Raw genomic sequence first — 19,132 nt, 5'->3', positions numbered from 1 at the left:
TGACAGCTGGCGAGATAGATGAGAACTGCAGTTTCAGGATTCATCATAAAGTTTATTTTCACATATGCAACCTCCTTGACTATGACATTAAAAGAATAAGAGTGTTCTGACTATTGATAATAAAACTGTTCTGCGCATTCACCAAGTCCTTTACAATCTTGAAGTGGAACTAGTGGAATAATTTCATTTATAATACAAAATTACTGTAAATACAACAAAAGATGAAACTGAATCAAACATCATCTTAAAATAAGTCACTTCTGATTTATATGTTACAATTTAATGGTTTACTATGTGAGGTTTCAAGCGAATCAGACTAGCTATTCCAGTGAACAGAACATTTCAGATTCACAAGATGTACTACTAGTATGTAAACAAGCTAAGCACTACACATTCTCTTTGGCTCTTTATGTCTCGGAAGACGGTCAACAGCTTCAGCCAGTCTCACGGATTCAGTCAGTTACTGGTTACAGCCTCTTATGGTTAGCAAGTCCAATTTTAGCATGGCAGGCTCTTCACCAGAACTCCCATCACACATACAAGACACAACATTGATGATTTGAAGGAAAAAGGTTCTTTTGCCAAGATTTTACCAATATTAGATTTACTGTCAGAGTAATTCCTCCTCTTTGGAGTGATACAGCACCAGCTTCCTGCCCCACTGAGTCTCCCCGAAAGTCTCCACCCTCGTCATGCTGCACTCCTTCAGGCACCTGTCAATCACCTGTGGATGACACCAAGTTATTACACCATATTAGGAAGTATGTCATGTGACTAGACCATATTTGGAAGTAACCAATAGCAGACCAACTGTTGAGAGCAGCTTAGGATAATTATCAAAATGTGTCAGGTGTGAATTCAGTTGCAGCCAGGGACCTAAGTGTCAGTACAAACATGTTACTTCTCTGATAGTAGTTTGTAGCTATCACTCTTAGCTCCACATCTGTCTGTAACCATAACAACGTACTATAAACCATTGTATAGACTTGTGTAATATAGTACAGCATATCAATCATATAACACAGCATATATCTCTGTGAATGAACATTGACATATACAAGAGAAATCAAACTGACTTGGCATCCTTCTGTCTGAGGTGTAACTTAGATTCTAGACTTATATGACACTCAACAGGCTTATCAAGTGAACTCTCTTGGCAGCCCAAAAGTAGCCTGAGTACCAGCCTCTGTAGTGACCACTGGCTCAATTCTTGTCGCTTGGTTAACACAGCAGTCACTACGGTCACTACAGAGGCTGGTACTCTACCTACCTACCTACCTAGTCCCTTGACCTCCAGGTCGTTGGGGGGACAAGGTAGCAGTGGTACTCAGGCTAGCCCAAATGGGCTCAGTTGCAAAATTCAGTACATGCATGTCATAAGTACATTAGGCAGTAAAAACACTGAAACCATGAAGTTCTACACCTGCTCCACGTCACTCCTGATCTGCAGCGTCCCCAGCAGAGGGAAGCCCTCCCTGCCCAGCTTGCGTAACCTTCGACCCGCCGAGCGGTAACACTTCCAGGGCTGCGGCTCCAGCAGGAGGAACCTGGTCCAGCGGGACACCGACCTGGGAGGAGGGGAGGCGAAATCACTGATTATCCAACTGATTCCAACAACTAGAAAGATGAGGGCGCCTTAGATGGCGGGGAGGCATGAATTTTCTCACGTTTGCTGTTTTGTCATCGACTTAGTCATGGCTTGTGGACTGGGGCAGTGCCGTAGACCATGTCATGAATGACACTGCAGTTCAGTAAACAATTACATAATATTTCTTGTACTTAAATTATATCAAAACAATGAGTAATTGACCAAAAAGTACTACATTTTCAGAAAACAGATGCGAATACTCGCAGCCTTAGCTTATAACAAACACTAGATGGTAGCCCTGATTTTTGGCGCAAGGCGTAATGGTTGCAATATCAACTACCAGAAAAGAATTACACTTCATGTGATCTCATCACACATGGGAACTATCAATAGCTAATACAATTTCTGTTACAAACTAAGGACCTTAACACATTTGAATGGATCTGTTCTGTATCTGTATCTATATAGCCGGTATAACCGCCATTAGGCATAACAGAACCAACCTGTTTCAGTACTTTGTAACAGAAACACCAACAGTTTGACTGAGATTCAAGCCAGCAACCTCATGATCCACAACTGAGATTTCTATTCTCTGAAAACACTGAACGTCCATGCAATCACCAACCTGAGGAAGTCCATGAGACCGCTGTCCCCGTTCTGTAAGTGGATCCACATCGTCACCGAGAAACAGAAGGTCACGTCAAACTTGGTGCGGCCGAATCTCTGTAGATACCCGCCCAGAGTCTCCTGTCTCTGCTCTGTGCTCATGTAGTCCAGAGACTGGAATGTGAGGCGGTCGGTGCGGCGGTTGTTCTCCGCGGCACGCTGGATTAGAATGTTGTCAATGTCACAGCCCATTATGTGGAAGTCTGTGTGCTGGCTAGTTTGTAAGGCTGCTGTACTGTCCTCAGGTGACCTGCTGGTTTGTAAGGCTGTTGTACTGTCCTCAGGTGACCTGATGGTTTGTAAGGCTGCTGTACTGTCCTCAGGTGACCTGGTGGTTTGTAAGGCTGCTGTACTGTCCTCAGGTGACCTGTTGGTTTGTAAGGCTGCTGAACTGTCTTCATGACTGTCCCCAGTGGAATGTGATAAAAACTGCTCCAGTAGAGCTGCTGTCAGGTCCTGGGTGTAAAAAAGGTTGTTCAGTTACTACAGTTAACGTTAGTAACTTTACATGTATTTTAATCTCTAGTTTTTTATGTAATGTTGTTTTCAGGTACTGCTGTATCTGTGATTCCCTGACAAGATCTGACAACAATCAACATTCAAACATTCAAATCAATTCAATTGTTACTGCTGAAGTATCCATAAACCGATTTCTATTCTCTTGAAAGAACACAGATGAGAGTACACAAATGTTTGTCACAACTCACATGTATCGTTACATGAGCGCTAGCAGACGACATAACAAACCTACCCCACTGTTGCATCCTATATCCAGCCCTAGGAGGAGTCTATCGGCACAATTTTTCTTGATAATCGTGTAGAACTCTGCTGGTAACAGTTTGAGTCTGTTCTCGGGAGGGTTGAAGCTGTAATAGTTGATAAAGTTGCCGAAAGGCGCGGCTCCAGGAGAGAACTCATCATCGGCGGCCATGTTGGCGATCTCTGACCTCCAGCCGGAACTATCCCACAGTTCCGTGCGCACCACAATGGCGGAAGGAGGAGAAGAGGTTCGTGGCACGGCACAAAAATGCCTCCAAATTGTCTTTTTTCACCTCCGATTGTCAGTAGATTGTGTAGATAGTCAGTTGAACTGTTACTGCATCTTTTGAGTTGTTTGTTTCCGTTTTGCAGGAGTCGGAGGTCTTTGAAATCACAGATTTCACCACTGCTTCTGAATGGGAGAGGTAAAACTGGGTTACGTCGTATTTTGCTCCGTTCATCTGCTTGAAAAACTGAAATAAAGTCATGATTTCGGTCGGGATGCCTGTGATGGGCAGAGTCAGCTCTTATAGAAATGTTTCAGATTCTCCTCACGTCTTTGCACAGTTTTAAACATAGATGCATCCATTTTTAAAACCACCAGGGGCTCTGGACTGTCCAGTCTAATGTCTAAAAAGTCATTTAACTTCATCCGTTTCAAAATCATAACCAGCTGTGACGTACAATTTGGAGACGTAAGGTCAACACTCAACAGATGTGATGGTTTTCTCCGTTCTTTTCTATTCAAACTGCCACAATAATGAATTGCAGAATCTATACTCTGAACGGCAAGGCTGTCAGAGGGGCGTGTCCCAGTTGTGACAGATGTCAATTTATATTAGATCATTCCCAGACCATGATCAAATCATATGCGTCCAATGTATGATCTATAATTGCTATTTTCAGTCTTGACATAACATTCTGTATTTGCCAGTATGTCCCAACAGAACCAGAGATATGAATGATTTTTCTTTGTTCCTATGTTTAGAATTATCCTAAAAATGATCCTAATATCTCATTGTATTTATAAAGTCGATGAAGCCCCTCTACAACCCATATGGTGTTTCCCCAGGTTTGTGGCCAGGATAGAGGAGGTGGTCAATGAGTGGAAGCTGGCTAACCTGGCGCCCGGGCCTCCGCTGCAGAAGGTGAGGAGAGCTGGAGTTTGTAGTCTGATCTTTAGGTCATCAAGGCCAGCTAGAAGCTATAGTATTAGTTCTACTTCTGTTCTGAATCTTGAAATATTTGCGGTGGTTTTATTTTTACTGTAAAATCATGAAACATGCGTTTCCATTCTATCGCTACTATACTGCAGAATTACTTCAACTGTGAAAACCACCTTTCTCCTTCTACCACAAAATTAAGTGCCTGTGAAAATGAAGGAATGTAGAGTATGCAGAAAAAGAAACCTACAGAGAACCATTTGCTCTGCTGGTAAAGTGTCCATTTCCTGGGATTCAAACTCTTAAGCTCCAGATAAAGAGGCAGGCTCATTTACCACTGGACAACACATTGTACTGAAATGTGTCTTACCACGAAAATTCTGTTTCTCGCCTTTCCCGCCCCACAGGGCGAGCTGTCTACAGGAGAGTGGGAGGACAGGAGCGAGGTGGTGACCTTTGCGGACGTCAGGTTTGGGATGACCTTACACCGGCTGAAGGAGAAGCCTCAGGTCCACACACCTGGGGACATGGAGGAGGAAGGTGAGGGGGCTGACAGGTGGATCCAGAGGAGGGGGGTGAAACAAGAGGGTTAGAAAATGAGAGGTTTGGGTAGATGTCAGATAGATAATGTGAGGGGGTTAAAATAAGTGGGTTAGAAGAATAAAAAGACTCTTTTTACACAACCAAGTGATTTATTCAACCAATGTTTCGGTGACCATCTGTCACCTTCCTCAAGGTAATTCTGACTGGTTCACATTGCACTGCAGCACAGCACTTGATGAAGGTGACAGGCAGTTACTGAAGCGTCGGTTGATTAAATCTCTTGGTTGTGTAAAAAGAGTCTTTTTATTGAGTGACTTACCGACCTGATGAAACTATTCACCGAAGAGGGTTAGAAAATGAGAGGTTTGGCTAGGTGTCAGACAAGGGATAGACAAGAAGGCATCGTGTACCTCATGATTTGTGTGCTTGAGGATAAATGTAGCTGGCAACTGTAAATAGATCCATCTGCAGTAGCACACAATATAGCAAAATTTGTTGTCAAAACAAACAGGCTTCTTCAGTAAATCCCCTGTTATTTCCCCAGACTGCCAGCCCCAGGCCATCCAGGACCTGCTGGCCATGGAGAATGACTTCCCGCCCCGGGCACACTGTCTCTGCAGATGGTGAGTCTGGAACATTCCTGACTTGTGGTGATCTGAGTGTTAGCAATCTTACTTCGGATTGCAAGGTTAAGGGTTTGAATCTCAGCCTGGCTGTCAAAGCTCTAAACTACAACCTTCTCACTTTCTACTAGTGAGAGAAGGTAATGTACATGTTTGTAATGTTAATGTTAATGTTTGCAAGATAACAGTTACTTAAGCAACTTGATGACATTTGGAAATGGTCAGACTTTTCAGACAGCATCCGCTGTATTTCAAATCGCCGATGAGAGCCAGCAGATACCATCTAAATGTCATCAAGTTGCTTGAGTTATTGTTACCTTGCATATTGTATTACCTGGATGTCTAACCTTTATCAACATATATCAATGTTTGTGTGCATGTTTGTGTGTTTTCCAGGTTTGGTGTGCGAGCATTTGTAGTCCTGGCCCCAGGAGGACACAGTGACTCCATCCAGTCGGAGTCGAAGGCTAACCTGCTGCTCAGCTCCATCAGCATAGCTGTCAACAACTCTGGCTGGTGGGTAGTCAGTTAGCCACACATGTTATATAAGGGATTGTGACGTAAAGCCAGGAGCCTGTGTACGATAGAGCTTCAGGCATAAGCTTCAAGCATCAAACCTTACCATGTAAAAGAACCCATCACACGTAGGGGTGACCTGGCCATGGTGTCCTTGGCTATATATATTGAAGCAAGCAGTATCAAAGCTGCATTGCACTATCAGTTACAAAACAAAGAATTACGCTCTGCCTTTTAACACCGTGCCCTAGACACAGTGGATAACAACCTACTGCCACTGCGGCCTCATAAAAGCTTGGGGAATACCTTCACCCTACCTAATGAGGCGTGTCCCTGTGGTGTAGTGGTCTGCACGTCTGTCACTTACCACATCTGGTTCAAATTATGGGGAGCCAAAAGGCACCAGTTCGCGCCCGGGTCGGACACGTCTGGATAAGAGGCGAATCGAATCATATCACAGACTTTATAAAAATGGCACATACTTATGAAACAGTATGGAAGTTAAACACACTCCACTGCCAGTGGACTAGCCCCCTGCTTCAGTGATTGCACCACAGTGTGGCCCAGGGCTACCGAAATGGAGATGGGCACCGCCCTATACACCTTCTGGTGTGGGAGGATTTTAACTTTTTTACCCTGCCTAATAATCATATCCCCCCTCCACCCCCAGCTCTGTGCCGGTGTTTGTGCAGACCCAGCAGAAGTGGCGGCGGATGTACCAGGGCGTGTGTGAGGGGGGAGGGCTCAGGACCAACTACGACATGGTCCACCTGAAGAGGATCCCTCCGCAGTACGACCACCTGGCCGGGCTGCTCGAGGTCTTCAAGTCCAAGATTGTGAGTGTCTTACTGATAGATGTTTAAAGGCAGGCTAAACTTAATTTCGTAAAGCATACTGCAGTATGTTAAATATACCACTAAGACCAGTTCTGACTTCTTTTACACTAGTCCATCATAGATTAGCGTTTTAACAACATTTGAAATTCGCGGTGTGGTGATATAATACTGGCGATGTTTCCTATACAATGTTTTTGGAATGGTTACACTAACTGACCTCCCATCCCTGCCATGTTCCAGGCCTGTCCGTTACCAGCCCTGCCGCCGGTCACCGTGTCCGTCCGCTTCACCTACATCCTGTCAGACTGGACTCAGTCCGCCTGGACTCAGGAGCCGCCCGGTGGGTTTGGCTCTCAGGCATCAGAAATACCTTTCTATAGATACCCTCAGCACTTGTGTAGCCTCCACAAGGCCTACGGGTGTATGGATCATAGAGTTTAGCAAAAAAAGGAATGATTGGCCAGTAGAGTCAGTCTACAGTCCTTGCAAGTGAAACCCTCCGGTGGTCAAACTTCCCTGGCAAATATTCTCCCCATAACTGGCTTAGTTAGTCTGGTAGAGACTAGCATTTATGCATTGCAACCTGCTAATGCTGTAGCACTGGTATATGTTGTATGTAAAGGAGCTCATTTGTTGGCCTTAAATATTCCGTATGACTACATTCTTTTGTTTTCTTCCAGATTTTGACATTCCGTATGGTGGGAATGTTGGAGGGGCAGAATTTGGGAAGCTGCCGTTTGGAGCAATGGAGGACCCTGTCAGGTGGGTGATGATAAATCCTGGGGTTCAAAGGAAATTGATTCTTTTCCCACTCTTGTGAAAGCAAAGAGGATACATAAATTGATACTCCGAGAAGTGGAGAAAAGCAGACAAAAAACTACATCTACCAACTCTCAAGAGTTGGTGTGTACATGAATCATGAATCTGGATAGAAATTCCTCGATTGCTGCAATGGAGGGGTTCAGAGTGGGGAAAAATGGAATGGCTGAGTTAAAGCATCTACCATCCCATGATGAGTGAGTGTTTGAGTTGTTGTTACCTTGTGTTCCTCTGTAATGGTACCATGAGTGTTTGAGTTGATTTACCTTGTTTTCCTGCAGTGAGCTGCACCTGTCCACCACCTGGCCTTGTCTGTCGGAGGAGATGATCGTGGACAACTCTGTCTATTCGTGAGTTACAGAGTCTCTTGCTTGAACTTGAACTGCAGCACTCATTGGTACATTGTCTTATGGTTACTATTATGATTTTCTTTCTTCTTACCTTCTTATTGTAGAAAGGTCAGTTTGATCTATAACAGGCTACATGTGACAACATCTATGCTTGTACAAGGGCCTATATAGGGTTTACCATGATTCCTTTGTACAAACCCTGATGAGTATTCTTTTCTCTCCATCAGGGACTTGGACCCCATACAGGCCCCTCAGTGGTCGGTGAGAGTCAGGATGACAGACAACCCCCAATGCCTCCTGGGTAAGACATGACCTCTGTCCACAATTTTTTTTCATATTCCTATAATTCTATAAAATCAGTAGTTGCTAGGTGACTACATTGCCATTTATGGTTGCTAGGTGACCGCCTGTTCCATCTGTTGTTGCTAGGTGACAACCTGTTCCATTTGTTGTTGCCTAACAGTTGTTGTTGCTAGGGAACAACTTGTTCCATTTGTTGTTGCTAGGCGACTACCTGTCAGAGTTTGTGAAGATCTGCCACAGCCTGGAGTCTACAGACCAGCTGCTAGGGGGCCTCATGCTGGATGATGATGACAAGGGTATGCAAGGATATTTCTTTTTACTTTGAGTAAAATTTGTTAATTAGTCATAATTACCTTTTCATGCATTTCTAACTGTGTCAAAATTTCAATACCATATCAAGCTTTATTGCATGTACCTTGCTCTAGAAGAGCACAGAAATTGAAAGAATACAAACATTTATTCACATTTAACTGTTTACTTTGATAAGTAAACCATTCCTCCATCCCTGACAAACGGTAGTGGATGCCATCTGAAAATTCTGACTGTTTCCAAAATCTTCTTGAGTAACTGTTACCTTGTGTATCTTATTACCTGGATGTCTGGCCTTCATCCACAAACCTGATTTATTCCTTTATGGATCCTCCCAACCCCCCTTAGACCCCTCTCGTGACGTGAGCGCGGCGTTACAGCGGCTGACGGAACCCTCCCCGCTCCCGTTACCGACCATCTCGGACGTCGTCAGCAACATGAAGACGCGGACAAAGTTCCGCCGCAAGGAGGCACCGATCGGTGGAGAACTGCTTAACATGATTCTACAGGTAACCAACTTGTCTCTCTAAGAGTTTTATGATAAGATGCATGATACGTGGCTCGTCAAAACTGTTGCAATTCTGGAAACAAGTATGTGATGTAGACTTGATGTATATCACTAAAACCGAAGATTGTTTGATTACTCTCATATCTGCAGGTTTTTTCATTAGACCCGTTCCATAAGCTTAGATAGTCCTTCTTACTGACCGTTACCTATAGGTCCCCAAGCAGCTGTCCATGTTCTTCCTACATTACACAGTTTGTACTTAGTCCAGAATTTGCTGTGATGTAAAAATGACACTGTATGCAGTAGGATAGATCTTTCTATTAGACCCAATATAGCTGATGTCCCCGAAATGAACTCTTACATCTCCCCAGTTCCTGTTCCCTGACGCGGCCCTTGAGGGCGCCTCAAGGACAGAGAAACCATCCAAGGAGCAGGGAGGAGAGAAACAGGACACTGCAGAGTATAAGGTATCGCCATGGAAACCTGCTATCTAATGATATACTATAACTGTATTTCAGTTGTTGATTGTAGTTTCGGTTTCAATCTAAAGCTTTGTAGGCACATACGCAGATGCGGGTTGTATCAAGCCAATCAGATTGGTTTATCTAAAACCTGCATACTGTATTTAACTTTATTTTACAAAGATATACCTTGGTGATGTTCTTAGGGATAACCACATGTAGTTGCACAGTAACTGTACAATAAACTCATGATCAGTACATGTATATGTATTAATGGCAGCTCATCATATATCTTTGTGTCTCCCTGAGGTCACTGCATTTACATTTTGGAGTATCATCAAGCCAAGTAAACAAAGAAACAAACCTTTTTTTTCTACAAATGCTATGTTATTTTCTGTTATTTTATCATGATTCTTCTTCACTTTTAAGTAGCCATCTGCTGCTCTTATGATAAGTTATATACATATAATGAACTCTTAGATTTAAAAAAAGAATCAAGAAAGAAAACCCCTGTTTTCCGTCTCCAGGAGACGTACCGGCAGTACAAGTCCTCCCCAGAAGGTAGCCTGATGTACCAGCTGGCCATGTGCATGTGTGTGGTCAACACCAACCACGGGGGGCTGAGGGCCGTGGCACATCTGTGGCAAGAGTTTGTACTGGAGATGAGATACAGATGGGAGAACAACTACACCATTCCTGGGTATGTGTGTGTGTGTGTGCGCGTGTGTGTGTGCGTGCGCATGTTTGTGTGTGTGTGTTTTTGTGCCCGCACATGTTTGTGTGATTGTGTGTGTGCGTGCATGTGTGTGTGTATGTGTGTGTGTCTGTGCATGTGTGTGTATAGGTGTGTGTGTGTCTGCGTGTCAGTGTGTGTGTGTGTGTGTGTTTGTATGTGTTGTGTGAGTTATTTTGGGGGTACATATGTACATGGATGTGTGTAGTGAGATTATGTTTCTTTTATTTTGTTTTCTAGGCTTCCAGAGGGGAGTCCTGACATGTCTGCCTGCCTCCTGCTACAGAAACTACAGGTGAGAACTTTGACACATTTGTACATTAGAGGCTCAACCTTTGCAATGTTCCCCCCCCCCTCATGTTTCATTGTAAACACCTTTATCTTTGTGCCAACATTAGATATGAAAATAACTGAAACATTATATAGTGTCAAGTGTCTCTAAATATGTTGGAAATTTGGTCTAATTCTGGTATTTTCTACCCAGATGCTGAACTGCTGCATACAGAGGAAAACAGCCAGAGAGGCCAGGATGAAGGAGGCAGCGCTAGCCAATCAGCATGCCTCTGCAGCTGCTGCAGTGCAGGGGAAACCTGCTAGAGGGAGCACTTCTGCAGGGAGCGATGGCTGGGATGTGGAAGACAGCGATGAGGAGTTTTTCGAATGTGAGACTGAGATGGAAACAGATGAGAACATAGCATCCGATTCAGACGCTGATTCGGCACAGAACAATACCCTCCCCAAGGGGAAGGTAGCATCCAATTCAGAGCCGCCCAATGATAGAACTATGCACAAGTCAGAGAGTGCCATGTCGTTTAAAGACACGGTGGTGTCTCAACCTGAAGGAAGGTTGAAGCAATGTGGAGACCTTTGTCTGCTGGATAGCACCGAACCCCTGTACATTCCCATTACACAAGAGCCAGGTCCGATGACTGAGGACATGTTAGAACAGGTGGGTAGCCAGTGGTGGTTAACATGCATTGCCCAGACATTGATCTAAAAATGTGACATTTATTATGACCATTGAATGGTACTGAACTAATAGATGAACACTATATTAAAAGTACATTTTATATGCCACACAAAGGCAACATCCAGTGTGCCTAAATCTGATGTAAAATTGTTACAATAGAATGTTTAACTTTTGGAATGACTTCATTTTTTTGTAGTTTCATGACAACCATTTCATCACTTACATGTACAGTCCACCTCTTTTTCCATGGTAGTTTTAAGGGCTTACAAAAAGTTATTGCTTTATATCTACAAATGTCATCAACATCCATAAGATAACGTGTGCATGTGTTGGAAACAAAATCACTCCATCTTCTTTTATTTATTCATTTATTTACTTATTGGGTCGACAAAATCTAATGTAAGATTATAGAAAGATTTTTATAGGTTGTTTAACTTTTGGAATGACCAAATCTTTTTTTTCAGTTTCATGACATATATTCTCTTTTTCTATGGTATTTTTAAGGGCTTACAAAAAGTCCTTGCTTTATATCTACAATTTAAAAATGTCATCGACATTCATAAGATAACGTTTGCATGTGTTGCAAACAAAATCACTCCATCTTCTTTCATTTATTCATTTATTCACTTAATGGTTCAACATGAACACGATAGAGTTGCCCAACTAGAGAATGGCTATTTTGAAGGCTACCCTGGGAAAAATACAATCAATACCGTATTGATTGTAACGTATTACAACTCTCAAGAAACTCATAGAAACTGAAACTAATTTGGAAGGACAGGAACTCCTTTCTGCAATGAATGACAAGAAATTCTGGAGGACGAACTTCTCTTGCTGCACCTCGAAAGAGGAGGAACGATGATGATGATGATACGTTACACACACAATCAATACGATACTTCGTTGCTCAGTGTCTCTTCCCATGTTTCCCTCAGCATGCTGAAGTGCTTGCCAAGCTGGGGACCTCGGCGGAGGGCGCCCATCTCAGAGCACGCATGCAGAGCGCCTGTCTTCTGTCAGACATGGAGGCTTTCAAGGTACAGAAGGTTTTACTCATTTCCTAGTATGACAAATTCTGTGTATGTACATGTATGTATGCAATTCATTGTATCTGTTGCATAACATTGATTGTTTATTGTTTATTTAGCACATATCAAAGATGGAAGTGAAAACATTATTGATAAAATCATAATTCAAATGTGCAAGAGTGGCCAAAAGCTTGCAAGCTCATATGATGGCTACCCAGGTAACTATGATTATAGCATAAATGAAATTAAGTATTGAATGTCATATGTTATCTAAAATATATTTTGTCACCAGAAGTGGTCCCTTGACCTTTCACAGAGCAAAACTGTTAAAGAAAAGATAAATGAAAACAAAATGTTGATGTTTTATTGTGGAAGATATGAGCAGGATAATTATAAGTACATGTAAGCTGTGGTGTAACCTCTTTTGTAAAGCAGAAAAACTGTTATTCATCTTCCAGGCTGCAAACCCGGGTTGTAAACTGGAGGACTTTGTGAGGTGGTACTCCCCCAGAGACTGGATAGAGGAGGCACTTACAGACGAAACAGGTGAAGAAATGCGTTTCCTTTATGTTGTCAATAAGAATCCTGAGGTATTAATTATCATTTCAACCAAATTAGTTTCTGTTGTAAAATTTTTGGGTTCAAGTCACACTAGACATGTACTGGTGTATGTTTGGTAGGTCAACTAAGACCTAAATTGACCTATAGGGTATCATATTACCAAGGCGGTCTGCATTGGAAAGTGCTAACTTCATGTCATTAAGACCTTAGCCACAGATGAAGCCACACAGCAAAACCAGTCTGAGTGACAGGCTGTCAATAAAAGTTCTAGATGGGAACTATGTACATGTAGCTCTAGATGTCTTACTGAGGGATGACTGCGGTGCAAAAGATATTAGTTGGATGGATCCTTGCTGTAGAATCTTCTATACTGCATGCAACACTTAGACTTGTGTGTTGTGCCTAATAATGATCTTACAGTGGCCACCAAAGCCTTTCTAACAAGCATTTTATTTTGGTCCCCCGTCCCCAGGCCAGAGGGTGTTGAAGGGAGAGCTGAGCCCGCGGATGCGGATCCCCGGGAACATGTGGTGCGAGGTGTGGGAGAGCGCCCGGCCTGTTCCCGCACGCAAACAGAAACGGCTGTTTGACGACACGAAGGAAGCTGAAAAGGTACGTATGCAGAGTTTCAAAAGAATTAGAGCTGTGTAGCGGTACACTGTATCGGTACTGGACCTGACTCAGGGGATGGCCACTTTGACAGATAAAATTACTATGAAATTACCGTGACAGTGCTCTATAGCCACTCTAGAGCACAGAATACAAAACACTTTTGCATGGCTGGAGTCAAATTTTCATCTTTGTTTTCATAAAAATAATACCTAGCGCAATTAAATATTATGTTTTTACCAGTTCAAACATGCTTTTGTCCTTATTGAAAATCTAGCATTTTCCGAACAAGTAGTTTAGGTACAGGTTCAGGTTCAGGTCCGGACCTGTACCTTAACCCGTGTACCTGTACCTGTACCTAAAATTTGTTTAGGTACACAGCTCTAAAAAGAATGATATCATATTGAAGCGCAATCCTGTATCCTGCATAATACTGCAGCCAGTCTCCTTTAGACAACAAAATGTGATTTTTCTAAAGATGATGCTGATTGCTGTAAAACTCTCGACCAGAAATTCATGACACCGTGAATATGTCTCCCTGTATGACTATCATACTGTACTACAGAATTGTTTCAACCACGAATCTAAAACATTGGGAAAACCTCCTTTTTCCTCTTACTGCAAGATGAATGTGATTTGTGATTTGTGATTTAATGAAATTGTAAACAGTATGATACACGTGGGCCACAGGCAGCTGTTGCTGGTGTCGTGGCCCACACACAAGACAATAAAAAGCACATTTTAACAAACAGTCGGTAAATACAATTAATCTAAAAAGCAGCGTAATAAAACATAACCTAACTATCGCTTCGTTACTACTATTGGTATTGTCACTGGTTCATGCGGCTTCTGGCCAGTATGTTCTGAAGTCTGGGGCCATGTCTTCTGTGTGCCTGATGCCTCTGCTGAGTTAGAAGGTGGGCTTTTCACAATGTACAATGTCTTGACAGAGGTCTGTGGTCTCCAAGTGCTGTCTAATTTTGCACAGGGTGCTGTGAGACATGTGGCATCGTAAGGTGCAAGACAAGACAGTTTGCCTACTACCTCCTTTCAAACTGCATGTAATCTGCAGTAAGAAAGTAAGGAAAATACTTTGCTGCCTTGCCGAAGGCTTGTGCTCTGCTAGTGCTTCACTCTAGAGAATGTTTGAGAGCCAAGCTCTTACATTGATGCTTTCTATAGTTTATTGTGAGTAACTTTGTTTTGTTTCCCCCTCAGGTGCTGCACTTCCTGGCGGCCCTGCGTCCGGCCCAGGTGGCGCTCCATCTCATGCCCATGTTGGTCCACGCTGCCATCCTCAGGGTGGAGGAGGAGGGTGCGTTTGTCTGTTTGTTTGTCTGTATCTTTTTTTCAAATGAAAACATTCTAGCAGCCATGAGGCTAGTTGTTGCTAGAAAACAGTTAACTTTGATTCGGTAAAAAGAAATGACAGCATAATATTTATGATCTGTTTGCTACATATGAATCTATATATATCTATATCCACCTTTTAGTGTAACACATCAACTTTGCAGATACACGGCAAAGCAGTAGCTGGTTATGTTACACTGAACGACCTATCAGACCTAACCTTTGCACATCTACACATGTAGCTACAAGTGATGTTTAAAGCTATCTAAATGCCTCTACAGTTCTTCTAGTTCTAGGGAAAACGTTTTGAACACAGCAATCCTGGGTCGATAACTCTGGTATTTGAAGGCATGGCTATGTCTGTCTTGCTACTTGACAACATTTCAGCACAGGTGTACCCTACATAATCATTCCCTCGTTCCCTCTATCCCCCAGGTGAGACCACACCCCCTGCCCTTGCCACCATGTTGGCTCAGATCCAGGCCCGAGCGTCTAAGGTCCTCCGAGCTCCAAATATGGATGCACAGAAATGCGAGGTAAATATGTCAACTTCTTAATGTTGGCTGGGAAAACCGGAACCTTAATGTGTGTGCTTCCACTTCTTGCCTCTTTCATACCTCTTAAAGATCATTTCTTCCCAAAGATATCTTATCAGTATTGTCTAGAATCAAAATTTGCAACTCACATCAATGTTAGATCTCTGTTTGAAATACTTAATTTCCGCTGGTAACCACTTGATTTTTGCCAGCACACTTTTCACTTTTGTAATCCATTTCTGCTCCTTCTAACTGACATTTTTACTCTTCCATGTCCCTTCCATGGTAAAGGATTTGATGGTAAGAAGTTTATTGTAATCAAAGCATGTACATTTAGATTTGCAGAAGTTGAATGGAACTTATACAGCTTATTCCCCTCAAATGTTTCCAATCTCAAACTTTCTCTAGCTTGTTGCTTCTTTTCTTTTACGTTGGAAAAACTGCTCTGTAAGGAATCCCCATTAGAAAGAAAAGATGCAAGACAATGCTTTGTGTTTATCCACATAGTCACCAAACAAGCACCAGTATGCTGATCTTTAGAGGGGAAAGGTTTAAACTATGAGTGACTTGCACAAAGATGTGTTGTTGCAGTTTTGCAGTTGAAATCATTGCATGTCCAACTGTAGAGGATGCCAAAAATAATTGCAACAGCTGAATGGTGGTAAATGTAGCAGGTTTACACAAGTGCATTGTAGGATATGCACTGCACTTCAGGAGTGATGATACACACAGGATCGCACTGTACAATGTGTGTCAACAAAAGTACAACTGTTCACATTTGTCAAAAATCCTACATGTGTATGACTCAATATGTTACTGTAAGTGCAGAAATGTTCGCGGTGGTTTTACGTTCACAGTTTTCGCGGCGACCGTTTCACCGCAAACTTAAAACCACTGCAAACTTTTCTGTCCAATACTGAAGCAGTATGTGACTATTGCGCTGCCGCAAACTTAAAAGCACAGCAAACACTCCATTTTCGCCTTTGCGCGAAATGAACACCACGCGAACTTAGATGCATTTACAGTATGACATCATTTTTTCATTATCAGGACCTTGTGAGACAGGTAACACTAGTGGAGACCGTCATCGCCCGAGCGCGTTCCCTGAGAGCCAAGTTCAACACCGAGAAGGCTGGGAGCGAGGACGGAGTTCAGGAGTTGGAGCGGTTTGTGTCCTCGTTACTGGAGCAACCGGAGGTCAAGGTCATCGGGGCAGGCAGGGGACCGGCAGGGACGGTCATCCACAAACTCTTCGCTACTGCACAAAAGGTGGGGATGTATTCTTCTTGTATTTTTATTTTATTTTAGCCCTTATTTAGTGCATGTTTCTTATTTCTTTGCTTTTTTGCAAGGACAGTACATCTACTGGTAATACCAGGAAGACGCTGAATCTTTAGAGTGATATGTACAGCACCAAATGCGCACTCATGAATACATCTGAAAAAGTTGTGAAATAAACATTTTTGAAGGCAAATGAAAGGAAGAGAAACTAAGAGACAGAGGTATGAATAAATTCTATTTTCATATTTTTCTTAGCAGATTATAAACTCTATGGGAATGAAAAGTAATAATCACGTATTGCCAGAGAATCAAGTTGTTGTGTCCCAATCTTTACCAGGTTCAAGCAAGATTTAGCTTTTGTTTTGCTTAATGACACATGTTTCCACTTGAGTTTCGTAACGTGTCATTGCTGTTGTTCCTCTGCAGGCTGCTCATTCCTTTGACTATGACGACCATTCCCCCACGGAACACCGCACGGAGATCGACTCGTGCCCGGACTTCCCCAAGCCCGCGGGCCGGGAGTACATCCTGCGCACCACCGTGCCTCGGCCCTGCCCGGTCTCCCGACCCTGCCCGCAGCGCATGTTCTGTACGCTCATCAAGGAGGACTTCAGACTCGCGGGCGCTTTCACCTCTGACACGACCTTCATGTGAAAGTCAAACATGGCGGTCAAACATGGAGGCAAACATAGAATTATGTACTCTTATCAAAGAGGACTTCAGACTAGCGGATGTTTTCACCTCTGACACGACCTTCATATGAAGGTCAAACAAGGAGCATGTTCCGTACACTCATCAAGGAGAACTTCAGACTAGCAGGTTCTTTCGCCTCCTACACGACCTTCGTGTGAAGGTCAAAAGTGGAGGTCAAACATAGAATTATGTACTCTTATCAAAGAGGACTTCAGACTCGCGAGTGATTTCATGTCCAACACGACCTTCATGTGAAGGTCAAATAAGGTGCATGTTCTGTACGCTCATTAAGGAGGACTTCAGATTCGCGGCCGCTTTCACCTCCAATACGACCTTCATGTGAAGGTCAAACACAGAGGGAATCAATTATTTAAAAACTGTCAGATTTTAGTAATCGAGAACAAACATTTGTCTTCCTGAAGAATTGTGACTAAAGGGTGAAGAGACGACACAATGTATTGAAAATGGTGCAAAAACTTGCAAGAATTTCCAGAAGAATTTATTATTCCTTCCAAAAAACATTTTGCTTGCATTACCTATATGGTCAGATCTAGAGGACAATGTCTACCCACCATGGGTAACTTCAGTACAATAACATACATGTAATGTTGCTATTCTAAGCCCTGCTTTCTTATGTACATGTACAAATGTGTGTACCACCATTCCATGGTTTGAGTCTCAGAAATAACAGATTGGTAATGATTATTGAGATCTTGCTGTTTATTTTTTGACATACACAGTACAAGCTTGCCGGTTTTGGTCTCCTTCGCATGAAAGTTTGTGTCAGAACAAAATTCTTAAGCCTGCCTTATAAGCCCCTATATCTGAGACCTTTATCTTGATAAACAAGGAGTAAGATGGTGGGCTACATTTGGTTATGTTGAACAAAAATACCAAACTTCAACAAGGATTAAGATGTTTAACTGGCCCAGGTATGTTCTATATCGTAGGCTTGACTTGAGTATTATCTGTTGGAAATACGTACAACCATACAGAATATTTCTTCAGGTCTCTGGACCTGCAAAATGCAATGGTTTATTCCCAGTAGAATTATTCATCCCTTATAATAGTTATTGGAAGTTAAGCCTGTGTGATAATTTATTGCCAGAGTAATGCACTTGTACATTTATGTAAAATAAACAATTCATTGAAAACCTCTTTTGCTGCTGTGTATATTTTACCTTTGAAATAGCTACTTACATGCATTTAGGTACAGGTCACAATTGGTAAAGTAAAACATTCCACTGGTGCAAGTCAGGCTCTTGGGACGGCTTGCAGCACAAATGAACCCACCGCAGCTCAGACCACGGAAAGAACCCGCCATACATTGAGGTGCCCACGCCCCCCGGGTGCAAGTGTATAAAGTATGGGCTGTAACATATACTGTGGATAATGCATTTCTGAAGAGTGAAAACCTTTTCTTTGTGTCTATTTCAAACAACTAGTTAGCCCATACAGCAAAAGGCTTTGTCAGCATGGCGGCCATGGCCTTTAGTCATCATACCAATGAAAATTAGATATCAACTTGAGATTTGGCAGATCTAAACTACGCACAAAAAGTTCGGAAACTTAACTTTGGTTGATTATATCTCCGTTGTTTTTTTTACCGATTTTGATGAATTATATATCATTATAAAGCTTGTGTGATTCCCTGTTCTATGATACCAAACTTATTGTGATTGAAACCCCACGGAACAAGTACCAGGACTAATAACGTGAGTGGGTCACGGAGAAAAAGTGCCCAAAATTCCCTGTTGGTGTCATACGCGCGCTGTGACATCCTATCGGTATGGGCGCGGATGATGATTCAATACATTGTTTCCTCAGGTTCTAAGGTTATTTTTAGAACACAGACCATCCAAGGTTATTTCTAGCACACAGAACATCCAAGGTTATTTTTAGCACATCGAAGATCCAATTGTTTACA

General features: G+C 42.6%; 2 protein-coding genes across 2 annotated transcripts; one reads left to right on the top strand and one right to left on the bottom strand.

Moving 5' to 3' along the window:
• Positions 1–31: 31 nt before the first annotated feature.
• LOC136449319 (pre-miRNA 5'-monophosphate methyltransferase-like) lies at positions 32–3,185 on the bottom strand. Its single transcript, XM_066449316.1, has 4 exons — positions 3,006–3,185; positions 2,214–2,710; positions 1,424–1,568; positions 32–724 (listed from the first exon to the last, which is right to left on the bottom strand). Exons 1-4 carry the CDS (start codon positions 3,183–3,185, stop codon positions 611–613), a joined length of 936 nt encoding a protein of 311 aa, XP_066305413.1. The 3' UTR covers positions 32–610.
• Positions 3,152–18,359, top strand: LOC136449317 (rab3 GTPase-activating protein catalytic subunit-like). Its single transcript, XM_066449314.1, has 24 exons — positions 3,152–3,261; positions 3,386–3,438; positions 4,086–4,161; positions 4,584–4,716; positions 5,264–5,342; positions 5,739–5,858; positions 6,529–6,694; positions 6,935–7,034; positions 7,375–7,456; positions 7,795–7,863; positions 8,091–8,164; positions 8,370–8,462; positions 8,824–8,984; positions 9,355–9,450; positions 9,972–10,144; positions 10,418–10,472; positions 10,662–11,126; positions 12,083–12,184; positions 12,634–12,721; positions 13,209–13,348; positions 14,564–14,660; positions 15,131–15,231; positions 16,282–16,500; positions 16,939–18,359. Exons 1-24 carry the CDS (start codon positions 3,184–3,186, stop codon positions 17,164–17,166), a joined length of 3,048 nt encoding a protein of 1,015 aa, XP_066305411.1. The 5' UTR covers positions 3,152–3,183; the 3' UTR covers positions 17,167–18,359.
• Positions 18,360–19,132: the final 773 nt, after the last annotated feature.

The sequence above is a fragment of the Branchiostoma lanceolatum genome, chromosome 15 (assembly GCF_035083965.1).
Source record: "Branchiostoma lanceolatum isolate klBraLanc5 chromosome 15, klBraLanc5.hap2, whole genome shotgun sequence".
Lineage (NCBI taxonomy): Eukaryota > Metazoa > Chordata > Leptocardii > Amphioxiformes > Branchiostomatidae > Branchiostoma > Branchiostoma lanceolatum.
Note: the sequence above shows the minus strand (reverse complement) of the source record. Positions and strands in the feature narration are given on the sequence as shown.

What these genes read in the sequence shown, in the direction of transcription:
- LOC136449317 (XM_066449314.1), top strand. Translation starts at nt 3,184, where the DNA reads ATGTTGGCGATCTCTGACCTCCAGCCGGAACTATCCCACAGTTCCGTG. An exon ending in TGGCGGAAGGAGGAGAAGAG is followed by an intron (nt 3,262 to 3,385) that starts GTTCGTGGCACG and finishes TCCGTTTTGCAG; the next exon opens with GAGTCGGAGGTCTTTGAAAT. An exon ending in CAGACATGGAGGCTTTCAAG is followed by an intron (nt 12,185 to 12,633) that starts GTACAGAAGGTT and finishes TTCATCTTCCAG; the next exon opens with GCTGCAAACCCGGGTTGTAA.
- LOC136449319 (XM_066449316.1), bottom strand. Translation starts at nt 3,185, where the DNA reads ATGGCCGCCGATGATGAGTTCTCTCCTGGAGCCGCGCCTTTCGGCAAC. An exon ending in ATATAGGATGCAACAGTGGG is followed by an intron (nt 2,711 to 3,005) that starts GTAGGTTTGTTA and finishes TTTTACACCCAG; the next exon opens with GACCTGACAGCAGCTCTACT. An exon ending in TCAGGAGTGACGTGGAGCAG is followed by an intron (nt 725 to 1,423) that starts GTGTAGAACTTC and finishes TGTCATCCACAG; the next exon opens with GTGATTGACAGGTGCCTGAA.